The sequence below is a fragment of the Artemia franciscana genome, chromosome 14 (genome assembly GCF_032884065.1).
Source record: "Artemia franciscana chromosome 14, ASM3288406v1, whole genome shotgun sequence".
Classification (NCBI taxonomy): domain Eukaryota; kingdom Metazoa; phylum Arthropoda; class Branchiopoda; order Anostraca; family Artemiidae; genus Artemia; species Artemia franciscana.
In genome coordinates, this window is record NC_088876.1 from 25,799,944 (window position 1) to 25,826,728 (window position 26,785).

Below are 26,785 nucleotides of genomic sequence, written 5' to 3' on the forward strand. Positions count from 1 at the left end.
TTTTTTCCCGAATGAACAGGCCCCCCACTCCCCCCCCCCTCCAAGATGGTCATATCAGGAAAAAGGGGGAGGGTTTCAGACTCCATAACAATCTCTGCATACGGCCTTGATATAGGCTGTACTAATCTGAAAAGAAAGATAATATGATAATGTTTTTCTTGACATATTGAATTTTTTGCTGTATATTTCCTTCCTAAAATTTATTCCATACAAAAAGAGACTTTTACAATTTTTAAAAAACTTTATTTGAGGCCACATTATTCGAGATCACTTGAAGTGTGCACTACTTTGGAAACCTCCCTGGTTTCAAGAACTCGTTGTTTTACATCGGTAGAAAGGGACCTAATGCATATTTTGGGGTGTTCTCCCTTCAAATAAATTTCCAAACTTTGATATCTATTTCTAATTTAATCTGGTCAGGTCCCTGATACACCTGCCAAATTTCGTTGTCCTAGCTTACCTGGAAGTGCCTGAAGTAGCAAAACCGGGACAGACTGGCAGACAGACCGACAGAATTTGCGATAGCTATATGTCACTTGGTTAATACCAAGTTCCATATTTTTTAACTGCAAGTAAGGAGCGACATTAAAACTTAAAACGAACAGAAAATATCCCGTTTATGAAAGAGGTTGTCCCCTCCTCAACGCCTTGCTCTTTACGCTAAAGTTTGGCTCTTTCTCACAACTCTACTATTTTTTTAAATAAAAACTTTAGCGTAAAGAGCGAGGCGTTGAGGAGGGGACAACCTCTTTCATAAACGGGATATTTTTTGTTCGTTTGAAGTTTTGATGTCACTCCTTACGTACAGTTAAAAAACTTGTTTTTTTATTTAATTTCTGAATGTTTTTGAATTAATGCATGTTTTGATTTTGGCTCACCGCACATGAGTAATTAAAACGAAATTTGCATATATATATTTTTTTTTGCTAAATGGCTTTCTCATAGTTTTGACCAGGCAATTTTGATAAAAAAAAAGTGGGGGAGGAGGCCTAGTTGAACTCCCATTCTTGGCTACTGAAAAGGCAACTAGAACTTTTATTGTTTTTGCGAACGTTTTTATTAGTAATAAATATACGTAACTTACGAATTAACTTATGTAACGAAATTCTATATTTTTATATTTATATTACGTATATAAGGGGGTTCTCCCCCTCGTCAATACCTCGCTCTTTACACTAAAGCTTCAACTTTAGCGCAAAGAGTGAGGTATAGCGAGGAGGTAAGACCCTCATATGCGTAATAATTTTTGTTCGTTTTAAGTTTTAATGCTGCTTCTTACTTTCAGTAGAAAAAAATTTCATATTTATTTTTTCATTGTTTTTTTTTTCAAATAATGTTAGAGAATTCTGCGCCCCCTTCATTGAAATTCTCGTCCCCCATGACAAGTTTCTCCATGGAAACATCCTCCCACGTAACCCTCGCCCCTCAAATCTCCCCCCTAAACAAAAAAATATCCCTGAAAACGTCTGTACACTTCCCAGTAACCATTACTATATGTAAACACAGGTCAAAGTTTGTAACTTGCAGCCCCTCCCACGGGGACTGCGGGGGGGGGGGGGTAAGTCATCCTTGAAGACATAGTTATTAGGTTTTTCGACTATGGTGAATAACTTGGCTATCTCAGAATTTTGATTCGTTGACTTTTGGGAAAAATGAGTGTGGGAGGGGGCATAGGTGCCCTCCAATTTTTTGGTTACTTAAAAAGGGCACTAGAACTTTTAATTTCCGTTGAAATGAGCCCTCTCGCGACATTCTAGGACCATTCAGTTCACCCATGGGAAAAAAATAAACAAAAAACAAATAAACACGCATCCGTGATCTGTCTTCTGGCAAAAAATGCGAAATTCCACATTTTTGTAGTAGGAGCTTGAAACTTCTATAAGAAGGTTCTCTGATACGCTGAATCTGATGGTTTGATTTTTGTTAAGATTGTATCACTTCTATGGGGTGTTTACCCCTATTTTCTAAAATGAGGCAAATTTTCTCACTTTGATGGGTATAACTGATCTTGATGAAACTTATATATTTAAAATCAGCATTAAAATGCAATTCTTTTGATATAAGTATTGGCATCAAAATTCCATTTTTCAGAGTTTCGGTTACTATTGAGCCGGGTCGCTCCTTACTACAGTCCTTTACCACGAACTGTTTGATATATATATATATATATATATATATATATATATATATATATATATATATATATATATATATATATATATATATATATATATATATATATATATATATATATATATATATATATATATATATATATATATATATATATATATATATATATATATATATATATATATATATATATATATATGTATATATATATATATATATATATATATATATATATATATATATATATATATATATATATTATATATATATATATATATATATATATATATATATATATATATATATATATGTATATATATATATATATATATATATATATATATATATATATGTATATATATATATATATATATATATATATATATATATATATATATATATATATATATATATATATATATATATATATATATATATATACGTATTGACATGTATATCAACATCTAAAAACCTCAAGAAGTTTCATCCTCCCAGCTTAACTACTTTCTTTAAAATATCAAAGAAAATTTGCCCTGAAAAAGATCATTAGCCCTATTTAAAAATGAGGAAAATGCGAAACAATATGTAAAATATTTCATATCAAGAAAGAAAAATATCATTCTCTCTTTTTAAACAATCGTTACCGGTAACTTTTTAAAATGCTGCTTATGAATTTGATTATTTTTCATATTTGATTTTATCGTTCGTCATGACGATTATAATGTATTGCTTTTTACGATCATTCCTGGAAAAAAATCTCTAAATTTCACGTTTTTGTATATAGAAATTTGAAACATCGGAATGATTTTGTTAAGATTCCTTTACTTTTATGGATGTTTCCCTCCTTTTTCGAAAATCGTGCAAATTTTCTCAGGTTCATAGAATTTGATAGGAATTTTGTGTATTTGGAATCAGCATAATAAGCCGATTCTTTTGATATATTTATTTATATCAAACTTCCGCTATATAGAGTTTCGGTTGATATTGAGCTGAGTCGCTCCATAGGTATAGTTCGTTACCACGAACTGTTTGAACACAAAAAAATTGCCTGAGGATTGCCATAATTTCTGTGACATTTAATTTCGTTTATAGTAACAAGTGAGTAAAGTGATTGATGACGTGAATCCTTACGGAAAACTGGAATTTATTATGTAAAAACTATTTCTTTAGGTATCAGGAACCCCTTCCACTGTGTGGAATGACCGCCGGCCCTCCTCCCTATTAGCTGATTTGATAATATAGATTGTATACAATTCTATCAAACATTAAGCGACTCAACTTGGTTGAATACAACTTTAAATTAAGTTTCAGTATTGACAGTTGTTTTAATATTGTATTTCAACAATTTAATGTCGATAGGTTATTTCAGGATTTCTAATTGATTGCATCTCTGCCCTCTTTGGGTCTGAATCGTAGATTGATGCCCTTAAATGGCACAAAACACCATTCTGTTACGTCACAATCTCTTTGTTTAATTAAACAGGACGCTAGAACTTTTAATATATTTTTGGTTGAGCCCTCTCCCGATTTTCTAGGACCATTCGTGCAGTACCATAACCCATAAAACACAAACGTAAAAAGGAATAAGGAGGATTCTTTCTTCTTGAAAAATGATCTTCCTTCTTGAAAAAAAGGGTAATTCTACGTTTATGAGAATTGAAACTTGAAACCTCCGCAATAGGGTTCTCTTTTGTAATGAATTTGACGGTATAATTTTCATTGAGATAATTTTCCCCCTTGGGGTTGTTTTTACCCTTCTCCAAAAAATCAGGTAAATTTCATCTGACTCGTAACTTTAAACTTAATGAATTTCATATATTTGGTATCACCATCAAAAGTAGACTTGTATATAGTATTATCAAAACTTGTCTAGAGTTTCGGTTACTGTTAGCCAAGGTCGCTTCTTCCAGCTTGTCACTATGAACTGTTTCATTAAGCAAAGGGTGGAAAATTAAGGGTTATAAAAGTTTTTTTTACTACATTTCCAAAACCAGTTTACCAGTCAAAAAAATATTATTTAGTTTTTTTTAAAATAGTCTTTTTACTTGCATTTTTACGTCAAGTTTATTAGGTGGCGAAATATTTTTTGTTTTTTTTTTGGGGGGGGGCGGAGATGTTCAAACCCAGTATCTTCCCTCATTCCTGAATCTGGCCCTGCGAGGTACGTTATTTATTTGCTGGCAAACATAAAAGGAAATATTAAGTATCCCAGTAAACACTGGTAATTACTGGTACAGTTTCAGTATTTACTATGCATTGTTCAAGAAACTGTTAACATTAAAAAATTATATTTTTTCTTTTGATCTCAGCTTGGGAGTCTTCTGCAATATGTTTGTGTCGAAATTTCTGAGTAATTTGTTCAAAATACTTAAATGGAGGGATTTTCACTTTTGCTTGGGAATTTTCTCAGAAAAGGCGTAAATGGAGAAAGGGTAATATTTCCAAAAAAACTACCCCAGCTAACTCCATGGAATGGTCTAAACTCTCTTTGACTTTGGCAGGCAGCCATAAAAGAAGAAGCGACACATCGCATCTGCTGTTAATGAGAACCGGTTTATGTAATGTTTCCACCAGAACTGCATGTATTTGTTTAAAATAATAGGAAAGAAATGCTAAACTAGTAAATGAGAAAATTATCTTGAAAGCTAGTAACTATTAAATGTTCCAGTTGTAGCTGAGGGAACAAGACTTTCCTATGGTTCCTTTGTCAAAAATTGGAAATACTTTCTTAAAGTTGCTTCTATAAACTAAATCAAAATGAAGTTTTATTCTAACCTTTTCCGTATTTTTATACACTCCCAGCTGATATCTTACGTCCACCGATGCTTAATGGATACTATTCCAATTTTTTTACGGCCCTTGCTTTTATTTACAATAATTATCAGCACGAGGTATTTAGGGCATTAATCTTGATTTAGGTAGTTTATGACACACTACCCTGATCATTAACCCTTGTACTGATTTGGGTTAAAGTTATTTAAAGGCACACAGCAGTATTCGCTAAGATATGTAATAAGGTGAACAACAAATTTGACAATTTCTTTGATGGTTCAGCTACAATGCTTTTATGTGGGCGAATATTTTTAGTTGGAACTGGTATTTCTTTCATTGGTATACTAGATGACAGAGCGTGATATAATTCCTGGGTAGAGGGACTCGAAATTTCGAAATTTCAACTGATCACTATAATTGTAGTTATGGATTCCAAATATCCAAAATATCTTAAATATTTCACCGTTTTTATACACACTCTAGACCTATTTGTAAAATGGAGACGGTATACGAATAATCTGCTGGAGTAATATTTATTTCTTTTCCCTAAGAATAATCAAATTAAAAAGTAAGTAAATAATAAGGAGAGATGATCATGCGAAGAAATATATTTTTATGATGTTTACAAATTTTAATAAGGTAAACAAGGTAAAGAATTGGGCGTTGGACTTTGCAGTCCCTACCAGTTATACTGATCTCCGTTTCATACCCCTTCAATCAGGAAGTGAATGGGGAGTTTAGGGCCTGTTGTCCAGTGCTTTCGCACATTTCAGTTGATTACCTTCCGCAGATTTCTCCAAATACCCATTTAAAGATTGCTAACAGTCACTCCACTGACCCCTGTTCCAAATCAAATGACCTGTGACACCAGAACAAACACCCATCTTTAAGGAGAAAGGTTTTCAAGTCTAGCGCACTAACCACTCGGATAGAATGGCTTAAGCCAAGAATAAGCCATGGTTTAACATAATCACCGCTAGCCAAAATAAATCCCTAGATTGGCAGTAAAAGCCCTGGAAACTTAAATTTAGGGGAACATCAAGTAGAAAGGTTGTAGGAAATTTATCTATTGTTATATGGTAAATATCATATAGACCAGGGGGGGGGGGTGGGTGAAATCTTTGAAGCGGGTTCACTACCCATCAGTAGCCGTAATCTTCAAACACCTCTAGGCTCAAGATCCTCCTCTTTATTTCTACCTTTTGGTTTGGTAAGTAAAGAAATTTAATTTTTATATGTTTCAAGGAAAAGATTTTCCTGCAATAAGAAGGGAGCTACCACCCCGCATCACCTATATTAAGGTTTTTACGAACTGATGGGAGATTTAATATTAATTTACCCCTCCCTGACTTAAAACTTAAAAAGTTCAATTTATCAAACACTAATGGTACCATTGTTTTTCTCTGGGGTGAAAATCTTGGAGGTGGGGTCCTCATTTTGTCCCAGAAATTGAGATTAATGGCCCTCAATTTGCATTCTTGTTGTAGTGAAGGGGCTTAATGAATGTGTAACAGAGTGGTAGTTTTAACCCAGGGAATATATTTACTGCTCAGAGATTACTCATGCTCTACGCAGTGCGGAAGCCTTAGCTGTACCTCGTCGGAGGGTTCGTGTTGCGTCGGAAGTGCCCATGTGGTCAGTGAACCCCGATCTTGTGGCTGCGTGTCACAAATCTTAAGTTTTGGTTCGGTATATGGAATGAATGTGAGAGGCCACTCTACGGACCTGTATATGAAACTGTGGTGTTTGCAAAGCGTAAGTTTTCTAAAGTCTTGACTAAGTATAAGATTATGGTAATTGACAGTTTATCTGAGCAACTAAAATTTGGAAATTTTTGAATAAAAAGAAAGCAGCTAGTGATCCCTCTTTCCCTGTACTCCCAAGTGAAAAACAGTGGACGTATTATTTTACTAGTGAATTTTCACCATCCGATCCTCTCCTAGAGGACAGTTTCTCGGCTCAACTAGATGAAGCTCTTTGTGGAAATTCTCGTGACCTAGGTTTTATTGTAACTGCTTCAAATATCCGGGATTGTACAAAGAAAGTGAAAAAGAAACAATCGCGTGGAATTGATGAGCCATGCGGATTGCACTTACTTTACGGTACTGAATTTTTAGTTCGCCATCTGGAGTTGCTGTATCACAAGATTTTTAATCGTGGAGTAGTTCCAGATATATTTTTTACCGACATTGTTATTACCGGCCGGTGTTATTACCCCTGTTCCTAAGAAGGGGAAAAATAAAAGTAGTTGTAGTTCTTACCGGCCAATTACTGTTTCGCCAATTTTGTGTAAGTTGATTGAACTGTTGGTGATTGATGATATTAATCAAATTTGTTCCAAACCAGACCGTCATTTTGGTTTCCAAAAGGGTTATAGCCGAGAACATTCCATACAATTATTGCAAATGTTCTGGTAGAAATAGAAGAATGTGGTGAAACGGTGATTATGGCTGGGCATGACGTCTCTCGAGCACTTGATTTAGGAATACATCCACAGCTGTAGCTGAGTGCTGAGGCTCGTGGTCTGAATCGGTCAATAGTGCGTGTATGTAGGGACACGTATAGTAAGCTGTACTTTGTTGTAAAAGTGCCGGTTTCTAATGGCTATGTGCTGTCTCGGGTCCGTATAAGAATTTGGAAAGGTATTCGACAAGGTGGTATTTCATCCCCTCCTCTTTATAATAATAGTGTTTTGGAGGCCCAAAAAAAAGGTTGTAACTAGTTTCATTTTTAGAGGCCTTGATATGTCGCTTGCTAACTATGCAGATGACGTGTTGAGAAGAGAACTTTGATATTTTAAGTTATGAGTATAAACAGACTGGTCTAATATTCAACCCAGAAAAGAGTGAAGTTGTTGTAGAAGGAAAGTCGACTGGTCGTTCATCTGCTGAAAACATGCGCCTTGGATCGCATCTTTCAAAGCCTTCGTTTACTATTACTTACCTTGGTTTGCCAATTGGCTCTAGTTTAAAGCTTACTAGGGCCCTAGCAGTAGGACAATACTGCTTGAGTTTTTAAGTGAAAGACTGCGAAGGATGTATGGACTTCTTGTTTCATGTAAGTCCAGGTATAAGCGGACAATTCTAGGAAGGATGTACATTGCGTTTGCTGTACCCCATCTACTAGCATTAGCACCCTTTTGGGAACTTTTTAGTCAAACTGAAAAAACAGCTATTCGCCGACTGTATTCCCGTTTTGCGAAGTGTCTCTTAGGTATCCCTCTATGGAAGAGCAATCGAAGACCTTGTGTTAAGTTTTGGTATAGCGCAACCATTTGTTGTCATTGAAGAACGCCGGTCTCGCTTTATGAATACGCTAGATCGTGAAAATAGTTTACTGAGTGCTTTTTTGTTTTGAGATTTAAGTGAATGTATCTTTTCTTTTTCCTCTTTTTTTGTTATTACTCCATGTTAGCACTATGTGTGTCTTTTGGGAAATAAAATAATAATAACAATGATTCCTATGTCTCCAATGTAGAAACTTAGCAGCATTTCCTACTGGAGAATACGAAACCTCAAGGCTAATGACAAACAATACCTTTTTCTAGTTAGTTAGTTTTCAGTTCGTTTGAAAACTATGAAACTCTGCAAAGGAAAAAGATGTCGGTAACTTTTTTTGTAATAACGCTACATAAAAATTCACCTCATTTAGTGGTATGATTTGTCCCATAAGTGTTGACAGTAACAATTGGCTGAAAAATACTGGACAAGGGATATGAATAACGGATTGAGAATAAAGATAAATTCGTTACTTAATTCAGTACGGTGGTATACACCTTCTTATGAAGTTCCAGTGCTTCGCCTCCTTTGTACAATTAAACAAAAAAAAAACAAGTTTTTTTTAACTGAAAGTAAGGAACAATATTAAAACTTAAAACGAACAGAAATTACTCCGTATATGAAAGGGACTGTTCCCTCCTCAACACGCCAGTCTTTACGCTAAAGTTTGACTCTTTATCTCAACTCTACTTTTTAAAACAGTAAAAAACTTTAGCGTAAAGAGTGGGGCGTTGTTTTTTTAAATTTCTGTAGGTTTTTGAATTAATGCACGTTTGGATTTTGGCTCTCGGCACATGAATAATTAAAACGAAATTTGTATATTAATTTATTTTTATGCCTAAATGGCTTTCACATAGTTTTGATCGGTTGATTTTGAGAAAAAAAGGAGCGGGGGGTAGGCCTAGTTACCCTCCAATTTTTGGTTATTTAAAACGGTGACTAGAACTTTTAATTTTTACGATCGTTTTTATCAGTAAAAATATACGTAACTTACGAATTAACTTACATAACGAACTTCTATTTTCGTATGTTTATGGCACTTGGTATTAACCAAGTGACATAGCAATCGCAAATTCTGTCGGTCTTTCTGTCGGTCTGTTGGTCTATCGGTCCCGGTTTTGCTACTTTAGGCACTTTCAGGGAAATTTGGCAGGTGTATCAGGGACCGGACCAGATTAAATTAGAAATAGTCAATTTTCCGATTTGACCATACGGGGGGGGGGAGTGAGGGGGCCCGTTAATTCGGAAAAAAAGAAAACTGAAGTATTTTTAACTTACGAACGGTTGATCAAGAAATTTGATGTTTGGATGAATATCATGTCTCAAAGCTATTATTTTAAATCCCGACCGGATCTGGTGACATTGGGAGGGAGCTGGGAGGGGGAAACCTAAAATCTTGGAGAACACTTAGAGTGGAGGGATTGGGATGAAACTTGATGGGAAAAATAAGCACAAGTCCTAGATACATGATTGACATAACCAGAATGGATCCGCTCTCTTTGGGGTAGTTGAGGGGGGGGGGTTGATTCTGAAAAATTAGAAAAAAATGAGGTATTTTTAGCTTACGAATGGGTGATCGGATCTCAATGAAATTTGATATTTAGAAGTATATCGTGTCTCAAAGCTCTTATTATAAATTCCGACTGGATCTGGCGACATTGGGGGGAGTTGGGAGGGAGAAACCTAAAACTTGGAAAACGCTTAAAGTGGAGGGGTCGGGATGAAACTTGGTGAAAAATAAGCACAAGTCCTAGATACATGATTGACATAACTGGAACGGATCCGCTCTCTTTGGAGTAGTTGGGAGGGGGGGTTAACTTTGAAAAATTAGAAAAAATGAGGTATTTTTAACTTACGAATGGGTGATCGGATCTCAATGAAATTTGATATTTAGAAAGATGTCGTGTCTCAAAGCTCTTATTTTAAATTCCGACCGGATCTGATGACATTGGGGGGATTTTGGGGTGGGGGAACCTAAAGTCATGGAAAGCGCTTAGATTGGAGGGATCGTGATGCAACTTGGTGGGAAAAATTAGTAGAAGTCTATCATACGTGATTTACATAATTGGAATGGATCCGCTCTATTGAGGGGGGTGGGGGGTAATTCTGAAAATAAGAAAAAAAATGACTTATTTTTAACTTACGAAGGAGTGATCAGATCTTCATAAAACTTCATATTTAGAAGGACCTCGTAACCCAGATCTCTTATTTTAAATCTCAACCAGATCAAGCGTAATTGGGGGGTAGTTGGGGGGGGACCGGAAATCGTAGAAAATACTTAAAGCGGTGAGATCAGGATGAAACTGGATGGGAAGAATAGAAACCTGTTTAAGATACGTGACTGTCATGACCGGACCGGATCTGCTCTCTTTGGTGGAGTTTTTTTTTGGGGGGGGGGGGTAATTTTGAAAATTGAGGTATTTTTAACTTACGAAAGGGTGACCAGATTTAATGAAATTTGATATTTAGAAGGATCTTGTGCTTTAAAGCTCTAAGTTCAAATTCCGACCAGATCCTGTGACATTGGGGGGAGTTGGAGGGGGAAACCGGAATTCTTGGAAAAGTGAAAATTGGGGTATTTTTTCTTACGAATAGGTAATCGGATCTAAATGAAATTTGATATTTAGAATGAATTCATCCGTCAGAGCTCTTATTTCAAATCCCTACCAGGTCTTTTGACATTGGGGGAATTGGGGGAAATCTTGGAAAATACTTGGAGTGGAGGAATCGGGATGAAGCTTGGTGGATAGAATATGCAAATGTCCTTGATGCGTGATTGACAGAATCGTACTGGATTCGCTCTCTTTGGGGGAGTTGGAGCTGCACAATTTGACTTGATAAAGTCGTTTTCCCAGATTTGACCATCTGGGGGCTAAAGGGAGAGGAAAAATTAGAAAAAAATTAGGTATTTATAAGTTACGAGTGGGTGATCGGATTTTAACAAATTTTGATATTTAGAAGGACATCGTGACTCAGGGCTCTTATTTTAAATCCTGACCGTCATTAAGCCTCTTATTTTCCTTTTAAATCAATCTATTGATTCATAGAATTTTGTTAGGGCTCATACCTTATGAGCTTTTGGCTCTTAGCTCTTCTTTCTCCGTCACAAGTGCCATATGAGTCCTTAGCTCTTGTTTTATTATGTATATGAAGGGGTTAATCCCCTCGTCAATGCCTCGCTCTTCACACTAAAGCTTAAATTTTGTCCCAATTCCTTAAGAATGACCGCTGAATCACAAAGGCAGCATATAAATAGTAGAATTAATAAAATTACTTTAGCACAAAGAGCGAGGTATTAGGAGGATGTGAACCCCAGATATGTGTAATAATTTTCTTTTTGTTTTAAGTTTTTAATGCTGCTCCTTACTTTCAGTTGAAATAACTGTTTCATATTCATTTTTTCATTGTTCTTTAAAAAAAAAGTGCTAAAAAATCATGCGCCCTCTTCATGAGAATTTTCTTCCCCCATGTCAAACTCCTCCATGGAAAGTTCACTCTGCGTGACCCCCTCCCCTCAACCCCTACCCCTACCAGAAAAATACCTCTGAAAGCGTCTGTACACTTCCCAATAACCATTACTATGAGTAAACAATGTTAAAAGTTTGTAACTTCCAGTCCCTCCCACGGGGACTGTGGGGGAGTAAGTCGTCCCCAAAGACATAGTTATTAGGTTCTTCGACTATGTTGAATAAAGTGGCCATCTCGGAATTTTGATCCGGTGACTTAGGAAAAAGATGAGCGTGAGAGGGGGCCTAGGTGCCCTCCAATTTTTGGGTCACTTAAAGGGGCTCTACAACTTTTAATTTCTGTTAGAATGAGCCCTGTCACGACATTCTAGGACTACTAGGTCGATACGATCACCCCTGGAAAATACAAAAACAAACGAATAAACACGCACCTATGTTCTGTCTTGTGGCAAAAAATGCAAGGTTCCACATTTTTGTAGATAGGAGCTTGAAACTTTTACTGCAAGGTTCTGTGATACGCTAAATCTGACGGTGTGATTTTCGTTAAGATTATATGACTTTTAAGGGATATTTCGCCCTATTTTCTAAAATAAGGCAAATTTTCTCCGGCTCGTAACTTTTGATGAGTAAGTCTAAACTTAATGAAAATTATATATTCAATATCAGCATTAAAACGCGATTCTTTTAATGTGGCTATTGTTATGAAAATCCATTTTTTAGAGTTTGGGTTACTATTGAGCCGAGTCGCTCGTTACTACAGTTCGTTACTACGAACTGTTTGATAGAAGTTGTATTTTACCGAGTGGGCCACAATGTGTTGCATATATCGGAATATTGATACGTTGCTCGTCAATTACACTAGTAATATTCTGAACGAATGTATTTTTGTTTCAAGGATTGATGAGAATTTGTGTACTTTTTGATGATTTTGATAAGGTCGGGTTAGTCTTTAATGCTGCTAAAAGTGAAGTAATTGTTTTTCGTCCGGTTGTACGCAAAAGGTCCGATTGCGATTAAAGGGCTCCTAAGGAATTCTTCAATTAGCTCTAATCCACTTCATAAATATATACAGTAATGCAACTTCCGATCTTCTCCATTGAAAGCTTTTATCAAACAGTTCGCTTTATCAACTGTTTTGCTCTAGCTTCGTTCAACGTCAGCGATGATCAAACCATAAATAGTCGTTGTATGTTTAGTTTTAAAGTAGCTGGACGAATTTATCACATGTCCTGCCCCGAAAATCGGAAATTGACTGCTGAACAGTACAAATCTAACAGCTTTCAATGAATATTGATGGTTTTCTTTCTGTTATGTCATGGAATATTAACGGTGGCATTCTTGATAAACTACCAGTCCTGGAAAAGTTATGCGAATCCTTTAGTGTCATCTGTATTCAGGAGCATTTTTTGACGGATTTGAATTCTCAGCTTTTATGCCCTTCCTCTAATGTAAAAGTACACCTCTCCCCTGCAAGAAGATTTAAAGCTAAAGGAAGGTCTTGCGCTGGTTTAGCCGTCCTGACAACCATGCCCTTCACTAGATTTGCTTTGTGACGCTGTTCAATGACATCTAGATTTTCCTGCGATATTCTGGGCTTTTTATCTGGGCTTCAACGACCGAAAGTACTTTCGGCCGAAAGCAATACGCCGTTTTTGAATAGTTGCAAGGCTTCTTCTGATTCTGAAATTTGACCAAGACAATCAAAACGGTTTGAGATGGAGACAGCATAAACCTGGTGGCTGTTGAAGTTTGCAAGATTTTTTGGATCTAGTTTGGGGGGACGGCGATCACTTTTCTGGGCTTCCAAGCGTAGTCTGAGGTTAGAGACGACAAGCCTATGGTCGGTGTTTCCCAATTCTGCACTTCTGTAAGTTCGGCAGTTAGTTAAAGAGGAACGCGAGTGTCAGGACAAGATTATGTAGTCTAACATCTTTCTTGTTCGTCCGTCATTGCTATAAGAGGTATATTTGTGAACCTCTTTCTCTTTCCTTTGGAAGAGGGTGTCGGTGATCACGAGATCATGCATGTTACACAGCTGAAGGAGCTTCACTCCTTTGTCATTCAAGCAGTCGGGCGTTACAGGTTATAAAACATTGTTCCGAAAACCGTCTGTATCTCTGACAGTGCCGTTGAAGTCGCTAAGAAGGGTTAAAACATCATGAGGGGATATTTTCGCTAGGATGCTAGACAGCTGGGCGTAAAAACGATCTTTCTTCTCATCTAAGGCTTAGTTTGTTGGGGTGTAGCAGACAATGATGGTCCATTTTCCGTGTTTTGCTGGATTTGCGCTGTTAGTATCCTGTCTGATATCTGCTCGTAAGAAAGGAGGCACCTCCTGGTCCGAGAGTCTAGCACAGGTACGACTCCATTGGTTTTGGTTCTTTGATCATCCGACAAGATTAGGTGATAGCCTTCACCAGTATCTTCAGAATCGTTTCCTATAAGGCGAGCTTCAGTTACGCCTGCTACAGCCACATTAAAACGCTTAAGTTCTAGTACAAGCATTGACTTTGCTCCAGGTAAGTTGAGGGTCTACCGTTCCAGGTGGCCAGTCGAAGACCACCTTGGTCAATAAGGTTCAAACGATGGTGAAATCTTGGTCCAGGGACATGCCGAGGCCTTGAAGGGCAAAAAGAAGATCAATCATCCGAGGCAAAAACATCACTATTCGTTGCACTTAGTTTCGGGTGGAGGGTCGCAAGCCCAACTGACCCTAGGCCTGGGGCCTGATTAGCTATGGGAACCTAACTATTGAGTTTTCCTGGGGTGGGCTCCACCCACCTTGTGATGTCAAGGTCACCCTTTGCATGAGAATTTAGTTAGGGGGTTCCCCCCATATCCAGTGACATGTGGTCTGCAGACTAAGGTCTGCTTCATTCTGGAGAAGCTCCACTTAGTATATGCTATAATAAACTCGACTGCTCAAATCCAAAACAGTGTATATGCATTTTTCAGAATTTTGCTCGAAAGCCTTGACAGTTTTGCGTGAAGACCACTTACCGTGACCTAACTCGTTTCGAAAATTGTCTTCATGAATAATACATCTCTACCAGTTTTTCATGCTACTTCTTGCAGAACTATTTGTTATGGCACTTGGTGTTAACCAAGTGACATATAGCAATCGCAAATTCTGTCGGTCTGTCTGTTGGTCCCGGTTTTGCTACTTTAGGCACTTCCAGGTAAGCTAGAACGATGAAATTTTGTAGGCATATCAGGGACCGAACCATATTAAATTAGACATAGCCTTTTCCCGATTTTACCATCTGGGGGAGGAGTGGGGGGCCAGTTAATACGGAAAAAACAAAAAAATGAAGTATTTTTAACTTACGAACGGTTCATCAGATCTTAATGAAATTTGATGTTTGGAACGATATCGTGTCTCAGAGCTCTTGTTTTAAATCCCGACAGGATCTGGTGACATTGGGGGGGAGTTTGGAGGGGAAACCTTAAATCTTGGAAAACACTTAGAGTGGAGGGATTGGGTTGAAACTTGGTGGGAAAAATAAACACAAGTCCTAGATACATGACTGACATAACAGGAATAGATTCGGTCTCTTTGGGGTAGTTGGGAGGGGGTTAATTCTGAAAAATTGGAAAAAATGAGGTATTTTTAACTTACGAACGGGTGATTGGATCTCAATGAAATTTGATATTTAGAAGGATATCGTGTCTCAAAGCTCTTATTTTTAATCCTGACTGGATCTGGTGACATTTGGGGGAGTTTGGGGGGGGGGGAGGTGGAATCGGATCTTCATGAAACTTCATATTTATAAGGATGTCGTAACTTAGATCTCTTATTTTAAATGTTAACCGGATCCAGCGTCATTGAGGAGGGGGGACCGGAAATCTTAGAAAATACTTAAAGTGGAGAGATCAGAATGAAACTGGATGGGAAGAATAAAAACAAGTCTAAGATATGTGACTGACATAACCGGACTGGATCCGTTCTCTTTGGTGGAGTTGGGGGGGGGGTAGTTCAGAAAATGAGGTATTTGTAACTTACGAACGGGTGATCAGATCTTGATGAAATTTAACATTTAGCAGGATCTTGTGCTTTAAAGCTCTGATTTTGAATTCCGACCAGATTCTGTGATATTTGGGGGATTTTTAGGGGGAAACCGGAATTATAGGAAAATTGGGGTATTTTTATCTTACGAATAGTTGATCGGATCTTAATTAAACTTGATGTGTAGAAGAATCTTATGACTCAGATGCTCCATTTTCGACTCGAATTTGATCCAGGGACACAGGCGGCTGGAGGAGGGAAAAAGAAATCTTGAAAAACGCTTAGAGTGGAGAGATCAGAATGAAACTTGATGGGAAGAATAAGCACTAGTTCTAGATACGTGGTTGACACAATTGGAATGGATCCTTTCTCTTTGGAGGAGCTGGGGGGGGGTGTTAATTTGAAAAAATTAGAAAAATTGAGGTATTTTTAACTTAAGAATGGGTGACCGCATCTTAATGAAATTTGATATTTAGAAGGAATTCATGTCTCAGAGCTCTTATTTAAATCTCGACCAGATCTGTTGACATTGGGGGTAGTTGGAAGGGGAATCGGAAATTTTCGAAAACGCTTAGAGTGGAGGAATCGGGATGAAGCTTGGTGGATAGAATAAGCATATGTCGTAGATACATGATTGACGTAACCATACGGGATTCGCTCTCTTTGGGAGAGTTAAGGGAAGGGGTTCAGTTCTTTGGCGAGTTTGGTGCTTCTGGACGTGCTAGGACGATGAAAATTGGTAGGCCTGTCAGGGAGCTGCACAAATTGACTTGACAAAGTCGTTTTCCCAGATTTGACCATCTGGGGGGGGGGCTAAAGAGAGAGGAAAAATGAGAAAAAATTAGGTATTTATAACTTACGAGTTGGTGATCGGATTTTAATGAATTTTGACATTTAGAAGGACATCGTGACTCAGAACTCTTATTTTAAATCCCGACCGGCATTAAGCCTCTGATTTTCCTTTTATATCAATCTATTGATTCTTGGAGTTTTGTTAGAGCTCATACCATATGAGCTCTTGGCTCTTCTGGCCTCGTCACAGTGGCCTCGCTATATCTTTCCCTAAAGTACAACCAGATGGTCAAGAAAATACATTTTTCTGCGTATCCCTGATTTCTGGAATGCCTTCCAAATCCATATAATCATGACTTTGGTTATAATCGATTGCGGTATGGAATGAAACGGAACTTTTTTTTTTGACTTGAGGACTAAAATAGCTGATATGAATCAGCAATTCCGCCATCGTAAAACTTTCCTATTGTCTTCATAACATTGTTTTTGAATTTTCTGTGTGACAAATTGTGCGAAATACAAAAAAAAAATCATTGTGATATATTAGAAAGAATTAGTGCTACGGATGTTTGATTATTATTTAGAACACAAAACCAAATCACTAAGTATTTAAAGCATTTTTCTTGGAGATTCTAAGTGCCCTCCCCCCCCCCAACCTCAATCCTGCAAAGACAGAAACTGTAAAAGATGATCGTTTAGAACAATAATTGATAAAAAAAATTTTTTAGGAGAAGTTCAAATCAAACAGTTCGTGGTAACGAACTGTAGTAAGGAGCGACCCGGCTCAATAGTAACCGAAAGTCTAAAAAATGAAATTTTTATAACAATAATTACATCAAAAGAATAGTATTTTGATGCTGATTTTAGATATATATATATATATATATATATGTGTATATATATATATATATATATATATATATATATATATATATATATATATATATATATATATATATATGTATGTATATATATATATATATATATATATATATATATATATATATATATATATATATATATAGTTTCGTTACGTTTAGACTTACCCATAAAAAGTTACGAGCCTGAGAAAATTAGTCTTATTCTAGAAAATATGGGAAACACCCCCTTAAAAGTCATTGCATCTTAACCAAAATCACACCATCAGATTCAGCGTATTAGAGAACTCTACATTAGTAGTTTCTAAAATGTGGAATTATGTATTTTTTGCAAGAAGGCAGATCACGGATGCGTGTTTATTTGTTTGTTTTTTCTGGGGGTGATCATATCGACCCAGTGGTTCTAGAATCTGGTGAGAGGGCTCATTCTAACGGAAATTAAAAGTTTCAGTGCCCTTTTTAAGTGACCAAGGGCACCTAGGCCCCCCTCCCACGTTCATTTCCCACCCAAAGTCACCGGATCAACATTTTGAGATGGCCATTTTGTTTAGCATAATTGAAAAATATCATAATTATGTCTTTTGGGACAACTTCATCTCCCACGGTCCTCGGGGGAGGGGGTGCAAGTTACAAGCTTTGACCATTGTTTACATATAGTAATGGTTATTGGAAAGTGTCCAGTAAAGTTTTTAAGGATAACTTTTAGCGTTGAGGGGTCGGGGGAGGGGCTATATGGGAGGATCTTTCCATGGAGGAATTTATCATGAGGGAAGAGAATTTACATGAAGGGACCGCAGGATTTTCTTGCAGTATTAAAAAAAAACAATGAGAAAAAAAAGTTTTTCAACTTGAAATAGGGAGCAGCGTTAAAACCTAAAATGAACAGAAATTATTGCATATATAAGGGGGTTTGTATCCTCCACAATACCTCATTCCTTACGGTGAAGTATTTTTAATAATTTCAACTATTTATTCTGCGGCCTTTGTGATTCAGGGGTCATTCTTAAAGAATTGGGACTGAATTCGAGCTTTAATGTAAAGAGCGATGTATTTACGAGGGGACGAACTTCCTCATATACGTAATGAAAAATACAAATATTTAAGTTCGTTACGTAAGTTAATTCGTAATTTACGTATATTTATTACTAATAAAAATGTTCGTAAAAAAAATAAAAGTTCTAGTTGCCTTTTTAAGTAACCAAAAATTAGAGGGCAACTATGCCTCCTCCCCCGCCTCTTTTTTTTCAAAATCATCCAATCGAAACTGTGAGAAAGGTATTTAGCCAAAAAAAAAAAAAAATGCAAATTTCGTTTTAATTATTTATGTGTGGTGAGCCAAAATCAATGCATGCATTAATTCGAAAACGTTTAGAAATTATATAAATTTATATAAGGGTTGTCCCCTCCTCAACGCCCCGTTCTTTAAGGTGAAGTTTTTTATTGTTTTAAAAAGTAGAGTTGTGAGAAAGAGTCAAACTTTAGCGTAAAGAGCGGGGCATGGAGGAGGGGAGAGCCCCTTTCATATTCGGAATAATTTCTGTTCGTTTAAGTTTTAATGTAGCTAAGTTTTAAGTTTTTAAAAAATATTTTTTTCTTCTAATTTTTACTCCCAAGTTTCAGTTCTTGTCCATACGTGAGAGGTTACTTACACCTGGACTTGTCTGTAAATAACTTCAATTTATACCGGACTTCCGAAAATCTGTATAGACCTTTGTAACATCATGTCCGTATATTTTTAAGGGATGTTGCCAAACAGGTGGAATACAAAGGCTTGCGTAATATAATAGACATTTCGCCAGAAGGGTGAGATCTAACAAAGGGTAAAAGTAGAATAGAGCTTGAAACCCATATAAACTGCCGGTGTATCTTATAAATCCTGATTTGTACCATATTGTCGTCATTTTATTTTTATTTTTACACTTTTTTTTAAGTTTACACTCATTAACGACGACCTTGCCTTTCCTCATCTGTTCTGATTTCGATAAACGATTAAGTTAATATAAGTAAATGATGATAAGTCAATTAAGTAAATGAGTCCTTAAATTACGTAATGAGATCGCAAAGAATTTGTTCATATGCGCAAATCGTTTTCATGCATAGCAGTTACATTTCTACCCTTAATTGATCTCAAGTTACAACCATTAACGGAGTTTCCGTGATATGCATTAGTGTATTTTGAGTTCTTAATCTTACTTGCCAAGTCAGCTGATAGTAGGAGAGCAAATTAAGGGGTAACTGGCAGGGAATAATTACCCTTTCTTGAATTGTTTCTATGCCCTTACTTTTGGAAAATATGTTTTTTGGCATTTTCTCTGGGAAAAGAATCTAGAAAACAACACAATCCCTCTTTAGATTTCGAAAAATACTCTCTCCCCCTCCCCCTTATATTTTCGGGAATTGGTGCCCTTGATTAATAGTATATATAATATTTAGTTCAACAAAAGAGTAGTACCATTCAATTTACCAATCAACATTTTTGAATGTGGTGATCGCTATTGTGAAAAAGTGCCCCTTTGCCTAACAGGAACAGATATGGCAAGATTATAATTCTCATTCAGAGATAATTTGCTTTTCGTCTGGTCTCAGATGAATGAATTATTTCATTCAGGGAAAAGAATTATTTTTGGAAATTTTTTATCCTTCATCCGTTAAACGAGTTCTAGTCCTAGCCATCCCTGCTTTTCTCTCATTATAACCCTAGAAAGTGGGATAGAACCACATTTTGCATGCAACTTGTTTTACCTACGGCTATAACGGGTACCCAAAACTATCCGTAGACGATTCCTCTGGAAAGCATCTAATAGATCCTTCTCTGTCTTCTGAATCTCTAACTTTTCAGAACTGTTCTTGATCACTGTCATAATTAAAGCTTGCAACATTCTAGTCTTCGTTCTAAGAATTATCTTCCGTTTCATCCAAACTTTTTTCAAATATGGAAAAACATATGCGCCTTGACTATTCTACCTTTTATATCTTCACTTCACCCACAGTTTTTACTAATGATTAGTGTTGGGCGATATTGGATATTGATATCGGATTGAACATTGATATCGAATATCGAAACGTAAATATCCATAACAGAAACGATATTTGGAAATTTCCGAGAATTTTTGCCTTTTCTGCTATCCACCGGTGAACATCCAGTGAAAAAAAAAAAATCGAACATAGAAAAATGCTTCTCAAATGGTTGTGAAGAAGAAGAATAATGTATTCAATCCATTGACTTATACTTGCTGATGCACGGCATACATAGCTGTATTCATAAGTTGTCATAACCAGTTCTTAAACTCAAACTATGTTTAGTGTGATGGTGGAGTTTCGAAAGTTGCTGAGGACCTCTAGAATCCTTGGTTACAAAAAACACCTTCTAGGCTTATTAGGTCTTGGTCAGATCACGCCCGTCACGATTGCCTTATGCCTTAAGTTTCAAGGATATGTATATTTCCCCTGACGACCTTCTCCAAGTTGAGATCAAACTAGCAAGAGACATGGGTTTGTAAGTGCCGTGACAGTGACTGTGATTCAGCCACCATAGAATTAAGCCAGTTTGTAGGGATCACATCACGAAGTTTCAGTAGTCAGTGAAGGCGTGGTTCGCGAGCAGCACCATCTATCATGGCTGGGAAGATTTTCATTAAGTAGTCTTTAATTCTAAGAAAAACTGATTTACTCAAATCGCGGAAGTCCCGTAATATGGGTCTCAGAAATACTTATACGGTGTTGTAATGAAATTAACTTTCATGCCCGCCAGTGTCCCTTCTAAGAGTGTTTTCCAAAGCTGATCAGTTAATCAAACAGTTCCTGGTAACGAACTGTTAGTAAGGAGAGACTCGACCCAATAGTCACCGAACCTCTAAGAAACAGAATTTTGATAACAATAGATTTATCAAGCGAATTGGCTTTTTATGCTGATTTCAGATAAATAAAATTTATTAAGATTAATATATCTATCAAAAGTAACAAGCCTGAAAAAATTTGCGGGATTTTCGAGAAAGGGGGAAACACCCCCCAAAAAAAAACGCAAGACCTTAATGAAAATAATACCATATTCAGCATATCAGAGAACCCTACTATAAAGGTCTGTTGCTCCCATCTGCAAAAATCTGTAATTTTGTGTTATTTTTAAGTGACGAAAAAGATTGGAATGTAACTAGCCATTTCCGTGGGGAAAGGGCTGTAAGTTATGAAGTTTACCTATTATTTACATGTAGTATTTGTTATTGGAAGTAAATAGACATTTTTTGGAGATGGGCAATTTTCTGTAGGGGTATTCTTCATGGAGAGGGAAGTTTCCAAGGATTAACTCTAAAGCTTTACACGGGGGGAATTTGCTAGAATTCCTCTACAAAATTCTTTTTATTTGAATTGCTATTTCTTTGTCTATTTAATTTTAAATGTGAGGATGTTTTGGGGAAATTGCCATGGGGAAATTTTCAAAAGGGCTAAAATTACCTGGGCCTTTTTTTCCGTGGGGAGGATGTTTCACGGGAGAAATTTTCCATCGGGGAATTTTCTGCGGGAGAAAATCCTCTATAGAGAAATATTTCCACGGGATAAATTCTCAGTGGAATCTTCTGTGGAATCTTCAGGGAATCTTCAGGGAATCTTCTGTGGGCGAAACTTTGAATTGGAGTGGAGAATTTCAATGAAAGATTTTCTACGGAGGGAGGATTTCCGGTATGATTGGAAAAACGATTAGAAAATCAGAACATATATCCCTTTGTAAAGGAATCATATCATGCTCTTTGTGCTAAAGTTTGCCCCCCCCCCTCAATTCTTTAAGAACAACTGAAAAAACGAAGCATGAAGAGCGAGGTATTGAGAACAATGAGAAGGGAGCACCCCCTCATATACTGAATAGTTTCTGTATGTTTAAAGTTTTAATGTTGCTCCTTATTTTTAGTTGAAAAAACCTGTTTTTCTTTTATTTAATCACTGGGAGGCAGAACCAATTCCCAGGCGAAAACAATGACATGTTGCTGAGTTTGAACAGCAAACAATAGCCAGTTCTTTATTTTTCTTTATCCTGAGTCCGAGTCATTTCAAATCTGTGTTTCTATTATATACTTTTATGGAATCGAAGTTTGTTTTTATTTTATTCAAAGTTTGGTAAAAATTACAATAAACACTCTTTAATTACATTTCTTTTTTATTGAAATTCGGCAAAACGAAGACTTAATCTGAGCAAAGAAAAATCTCCGAGCTCTCGTCTTTGAAAAAAAAAATTGATTTTAGGGGTTTGGTTTTAGCAAAAATGTATATTTGCTTTACTCAGCCATATCAGCCAAATCAAAATCAGCAAAATATTATGTTTCTCCATCGTTTACTTTAGACTCAATGAACAGGTTTCTGAAACAGCGTTGCATAAAAATACTGTTAGTGTGACCTTCTAAATCTAAATCTTCTGACTAAATCTAAGGTTCTTGGAACTGCTTTAAGTCCAAATAATTTGTATTTTTGTTTTAAGTTTTATGTATCCAATTCCTTTTTTGGAAAAATCAAACATTGCCTAAACTCCTTAACGTCAATTTAATGAAAATAAATTTTAAACTTGAGAGGACGAAATTCAAACGACAAATAAATGGTAAAGATAAACATTTTTGTCGTGAAACTTCTGGTTACATTGCTGTTTATATTATTATTTAGCCTTATCCTTTATGGAGAAACTTTGTTTTAATCTAGCATATAAACTTAGTAACGGGAGCCCGGCGGCTCCGTCGCCGTGCCGCGGCACTCGGAACGTGAGAGGCTTCTCTCACGTTCCGACCTTTAACTTCAATTTTCCGACATTCACGACCTTTAACTTTTGCCTTGGCTTATGATTTTTTATTTTTATTGCAGTGGAATTTTAAGGAATGGGGTGGGATTTTCCAGGTCCCAGGTAGAAATACGTCGGCTCCCATATTATATATATATATATATATATATATATATATATATATATATATATATATATATATATATATATATATATATATATATATATATATATATATATATATATTCCTCCCCAAAGTCCTCAGGTTAAGGGCTGTAAGTTGTCAGTAAGGGCTGGAAGATGGTAAAAAATACTAAACAGAGGATCTTGTGTTTTTACTAAACAATCTTTTTCGTCTTTTCTCGCTTTTTAAGGGGCTCCTTGGTTATCTTTAAATTTGTATATACACTTTCTTCTTTCAGACGAACGAACGAGCCATTGCCAAAAATCTGATAAACAAATTTGAAAGATGGGAAGCAGAAGATGAAAAAGAGAACCGACCTAATCAGCGCCAATCCCATTTGTCCCTTTACGAAGAAGAAGGTATTGAGCACTCGTTAGAAAGTACCAGAGATTTTAAGGCCCGGTTCGAGGCCTGGAACAATCAGCGTACCACACCGGTGAATGAGCAGAAATCAAGGACTAAAGTAAATAGATTTGTGATAAGTAGTTTTAGATGTTGCCACCTTCTAGTCAGGATTTTCTAATGTTTCTTTCTATATGTCCTTCTAAGTAAAAATCCAGATTTTTGCTTCAGGTCAGATCAGTAAGCGTTTCCGTAATATAGAAATTTTTGTGGCATCGGGTGGCTCTTAAAAGTCAACACTATCCTGTATTTCTCCTCTCAAGACGAATTCTGGCAGTTGCCTAGCTTTTTCCCTCTCATAAAGCAGCGATTCCCTTAGTTGGTACTTTTTCACTAATGCTGGCCTACAAAGCCCAGCATTATCTTGTGTTTTTTCTTTCAGGGGGAATCTGTCAATTGACCAACCTTTGCCCTTTGCATAAGGCATTGATTCCCCTAGTCAATATTGTTTCATGATTCTCGTTTAAGGAAAATTTCGGCTGCCTGGCAAGCTTTGCCGGCTTATAAAGCATCGATTTTATTCCTGAGTGTTTTCTTCTGCTCTTGACCGCAAGAACTATTCTATAGGTTGTCAGACAGTTAAGGTCGTATAGGTGGAAAGGTGTTTTTCAAAACTGCTATGCACAAAACAAAAACAATAAACGAAAGTAATTATTTGAAGGCTTAGCCATGAGGTCTTCATCTGCATACTCGGCTGAAAATATGTCTTGCCATCCAAAATATCCGACAACACCATACAAAAATCCCTAAATATCCAAATTAGTTTTAGTTTTGCTTTATTCTTTCTGTAATTTTTATGTCTGTCTCTGTTTCACAGATAGATTTTTGTAATCAGATCGTTAATGTAAAAAATAAATTCTCATAGTGTGTTCATTTATATATGTTGACGTTGAGCTGTAATCTACTGGGGACTATAGGAATCGCTTATAAACGTAATAGTATAGCTGAAATGTGCTCTATTTTCTTTGGTTCTACCTTTGTGGCGTTTACCTGTATCCAGTTATATTGTTAGTGTGTATTAAAAAGTGAAATGTAATATATCTATTTGAATATGTGAAGATTGCGTCGCTTTCTATAACCGGATTGGATCATCTACACGATACTGTAAAACTACCATATTATTAAAAAGTTTTTGAGTCACAGCATTTTCACAAGTATTCTCTCTGAACCTCTGTTCATAATCTCAAATAAAATTGTTTAATGATTGTTTTTATACAATGTTTTATGCAATGATAGCTTTTATTGAATAAAATTTTTTTTTTTATTACTGTCTGGTGACAGACTTTGAATTCATTATTCAAACAATAAATGAAAATCTTCGATTCAATGTCAAGTGAGTCAATTCTAATTGGGAGTTTTAGCGTCAAAATACTAAATTAACCTTTTGATTGTTTGGGGTTTGTAGGAAAAAAAAAATTATCGAACCATAGTTATTCAGGGAATATTCAGAAAAACGCCCTAAATGATAAAATATAAAATTAATAAGAAGAACCGAAACTTCAGTGTCCTACTATATACTACATACTACATACTATACTATACAGTGTGTACTATAATATATACTATATACTGTATATACTATATCTGTATGCTATATATACTACAGTATATACTATATGCTATATACAGTACATGTTACATACAACTCATTGCAGCAGAAAGGTGCAACAAAAAATCCATTTCATGCGGCTTTTTGCTGCATTCATCTTCACATTTCAGCTTTTGGTCCTCGTAAATTTAACTCTTAAGTCAGCACCCCAGTTCATTTTGACGAACAAACTTAGCCAAATATGTCAACAGATTCCCTAAAGACAAGGATCAGTAAACAGAAAAAATAGATATTTTTGATATTGAATTGTTTTTTATGAAGACTTTCTATATATGGATTGTATATTGTTTATATACAAACGCGCTAATCGCAAAAATGTATATTTGCTTTACTCAGGCATATCAGCCAAATCAAAATCAGCAAAATATTATGTTTCTCCATCGTTTACTTTAGACTCAATGAACAGGTTTCTGAAACAGCGTTGCATAAAAATACTGTTAGTGTGACCTTCTAAATCTAAATCTTCTGACTAAATCTAAGGTTCTTGGAACTGCTTTAAGTCCAAATAATTTGTATTTTTGTTTTAAGTTTTATGTATCCAATACCTTTTTTGGAAAAATCAAACATTGCCGAAACTCCTTAATGTCAATTTAATGAAAATAACTTTTAAACTTGAGAGGACGAAATTCAAACGACAAATAAATGGTAAAGATAAACATTTTCGTCGTGAAACTTCTGGTTACATTGCTGTTTATATTATTATTTAGCCTTATTCTTTATGGTGAAACTTTGTTTTAATCTAGCATATAAACTTAGTAACGGGAGCCCGGCGGCTCCGTCGCCGTGCCGCGGCACTCGGAACGCGAGAGGCTTCTCTCACGTTCCGACCTTTAACTTTAATTTTCCGACATTCACGACCTTTAACTTTTGCCTTGGCTTATGATTTTCTATTGCAGTGGAATTTTAAGGAATGGGGTGGGATTTTCCCGGTTCCAGGTAGAAATACGTCGGCTCCGATATATATTATATATATATATATATATATATATATATATATATATATATATATATATATATATATATATATATATATATATATATATATATATATATATATATATATATCCTCCCCAAAGTCCTCAGGTTAAGGGTTGTAAGTTGTCAGTAAGGGCTGGATATAAATAAATGGTAAAGATAAACATTTTCGTCGTGAAACTTCTGGTTACATTGCTGTTTATATTATTATTTAGCCTTATCCTTTATGGAGAAACTTTGTTTTAATCTAGCATATAAACTTAGTAACGGGAGCCCGGCGGCTCCGTCGCCGTGCCGCGGCACTCGGAACGTGAGAGGCTTCTCTCACGTTCCGACCTTTAACTTCAATTTTCTGACATTCACGACCTTTAACTTTTGCCTTGGCTTATGATTTTTTATTGCAGTGGAATTTTAAGGAATGGGGTGGGATTTTCCAGGTCCCAGGTAGAAATACGTCGGCTCCCATATATTATATATATATATATATATATATATATATATATATATATATATGTATATATATATATATAT

The 26,785-nt window shown here is 36.0% G+C and overlaps 1 protein-coding gene and 1 long non-coding RNA gene across 3 annotated transcripts in view; one reads left to right on the plus strand and one right to left on the minus strand.

The window, feature by feature from the left end:
- Positions 1-4,953, minus strand: part of LOC136035506 (uncharacterized) — a 29,578-nt gene extending 24,625 nt beyond the window's left edge. The window contains exon 1 of the long non-coding RNA XR_010619456.1: positions 4,909-4,953. This is a non-coding gene — a long non-coding RNA (uncharacterized LOC136035506). The remainder of the gene's footprint in view (positions 1-4,908) is intronic.
- The window catches only part of LOC136035503 (uncharacterized), an 83,341-nt gene that overhangs the window by 39,294 nt on the left and 17,262 nt on the right, over positions 1-26,785 (plus strand). For both annotated transcript variants that reach the window (XM_065717337.1, XM_065717338.1), the window contains exon 8: positions 23,507-23,731. In XM_065717337.1, coding sequence (XP_065573409.1) covers positions 23,507-23,731 — 225 coding nt within the window. The remainder of the gene's footprint in view (positions 1-23,506; positions 23,732-26,785) is intronic.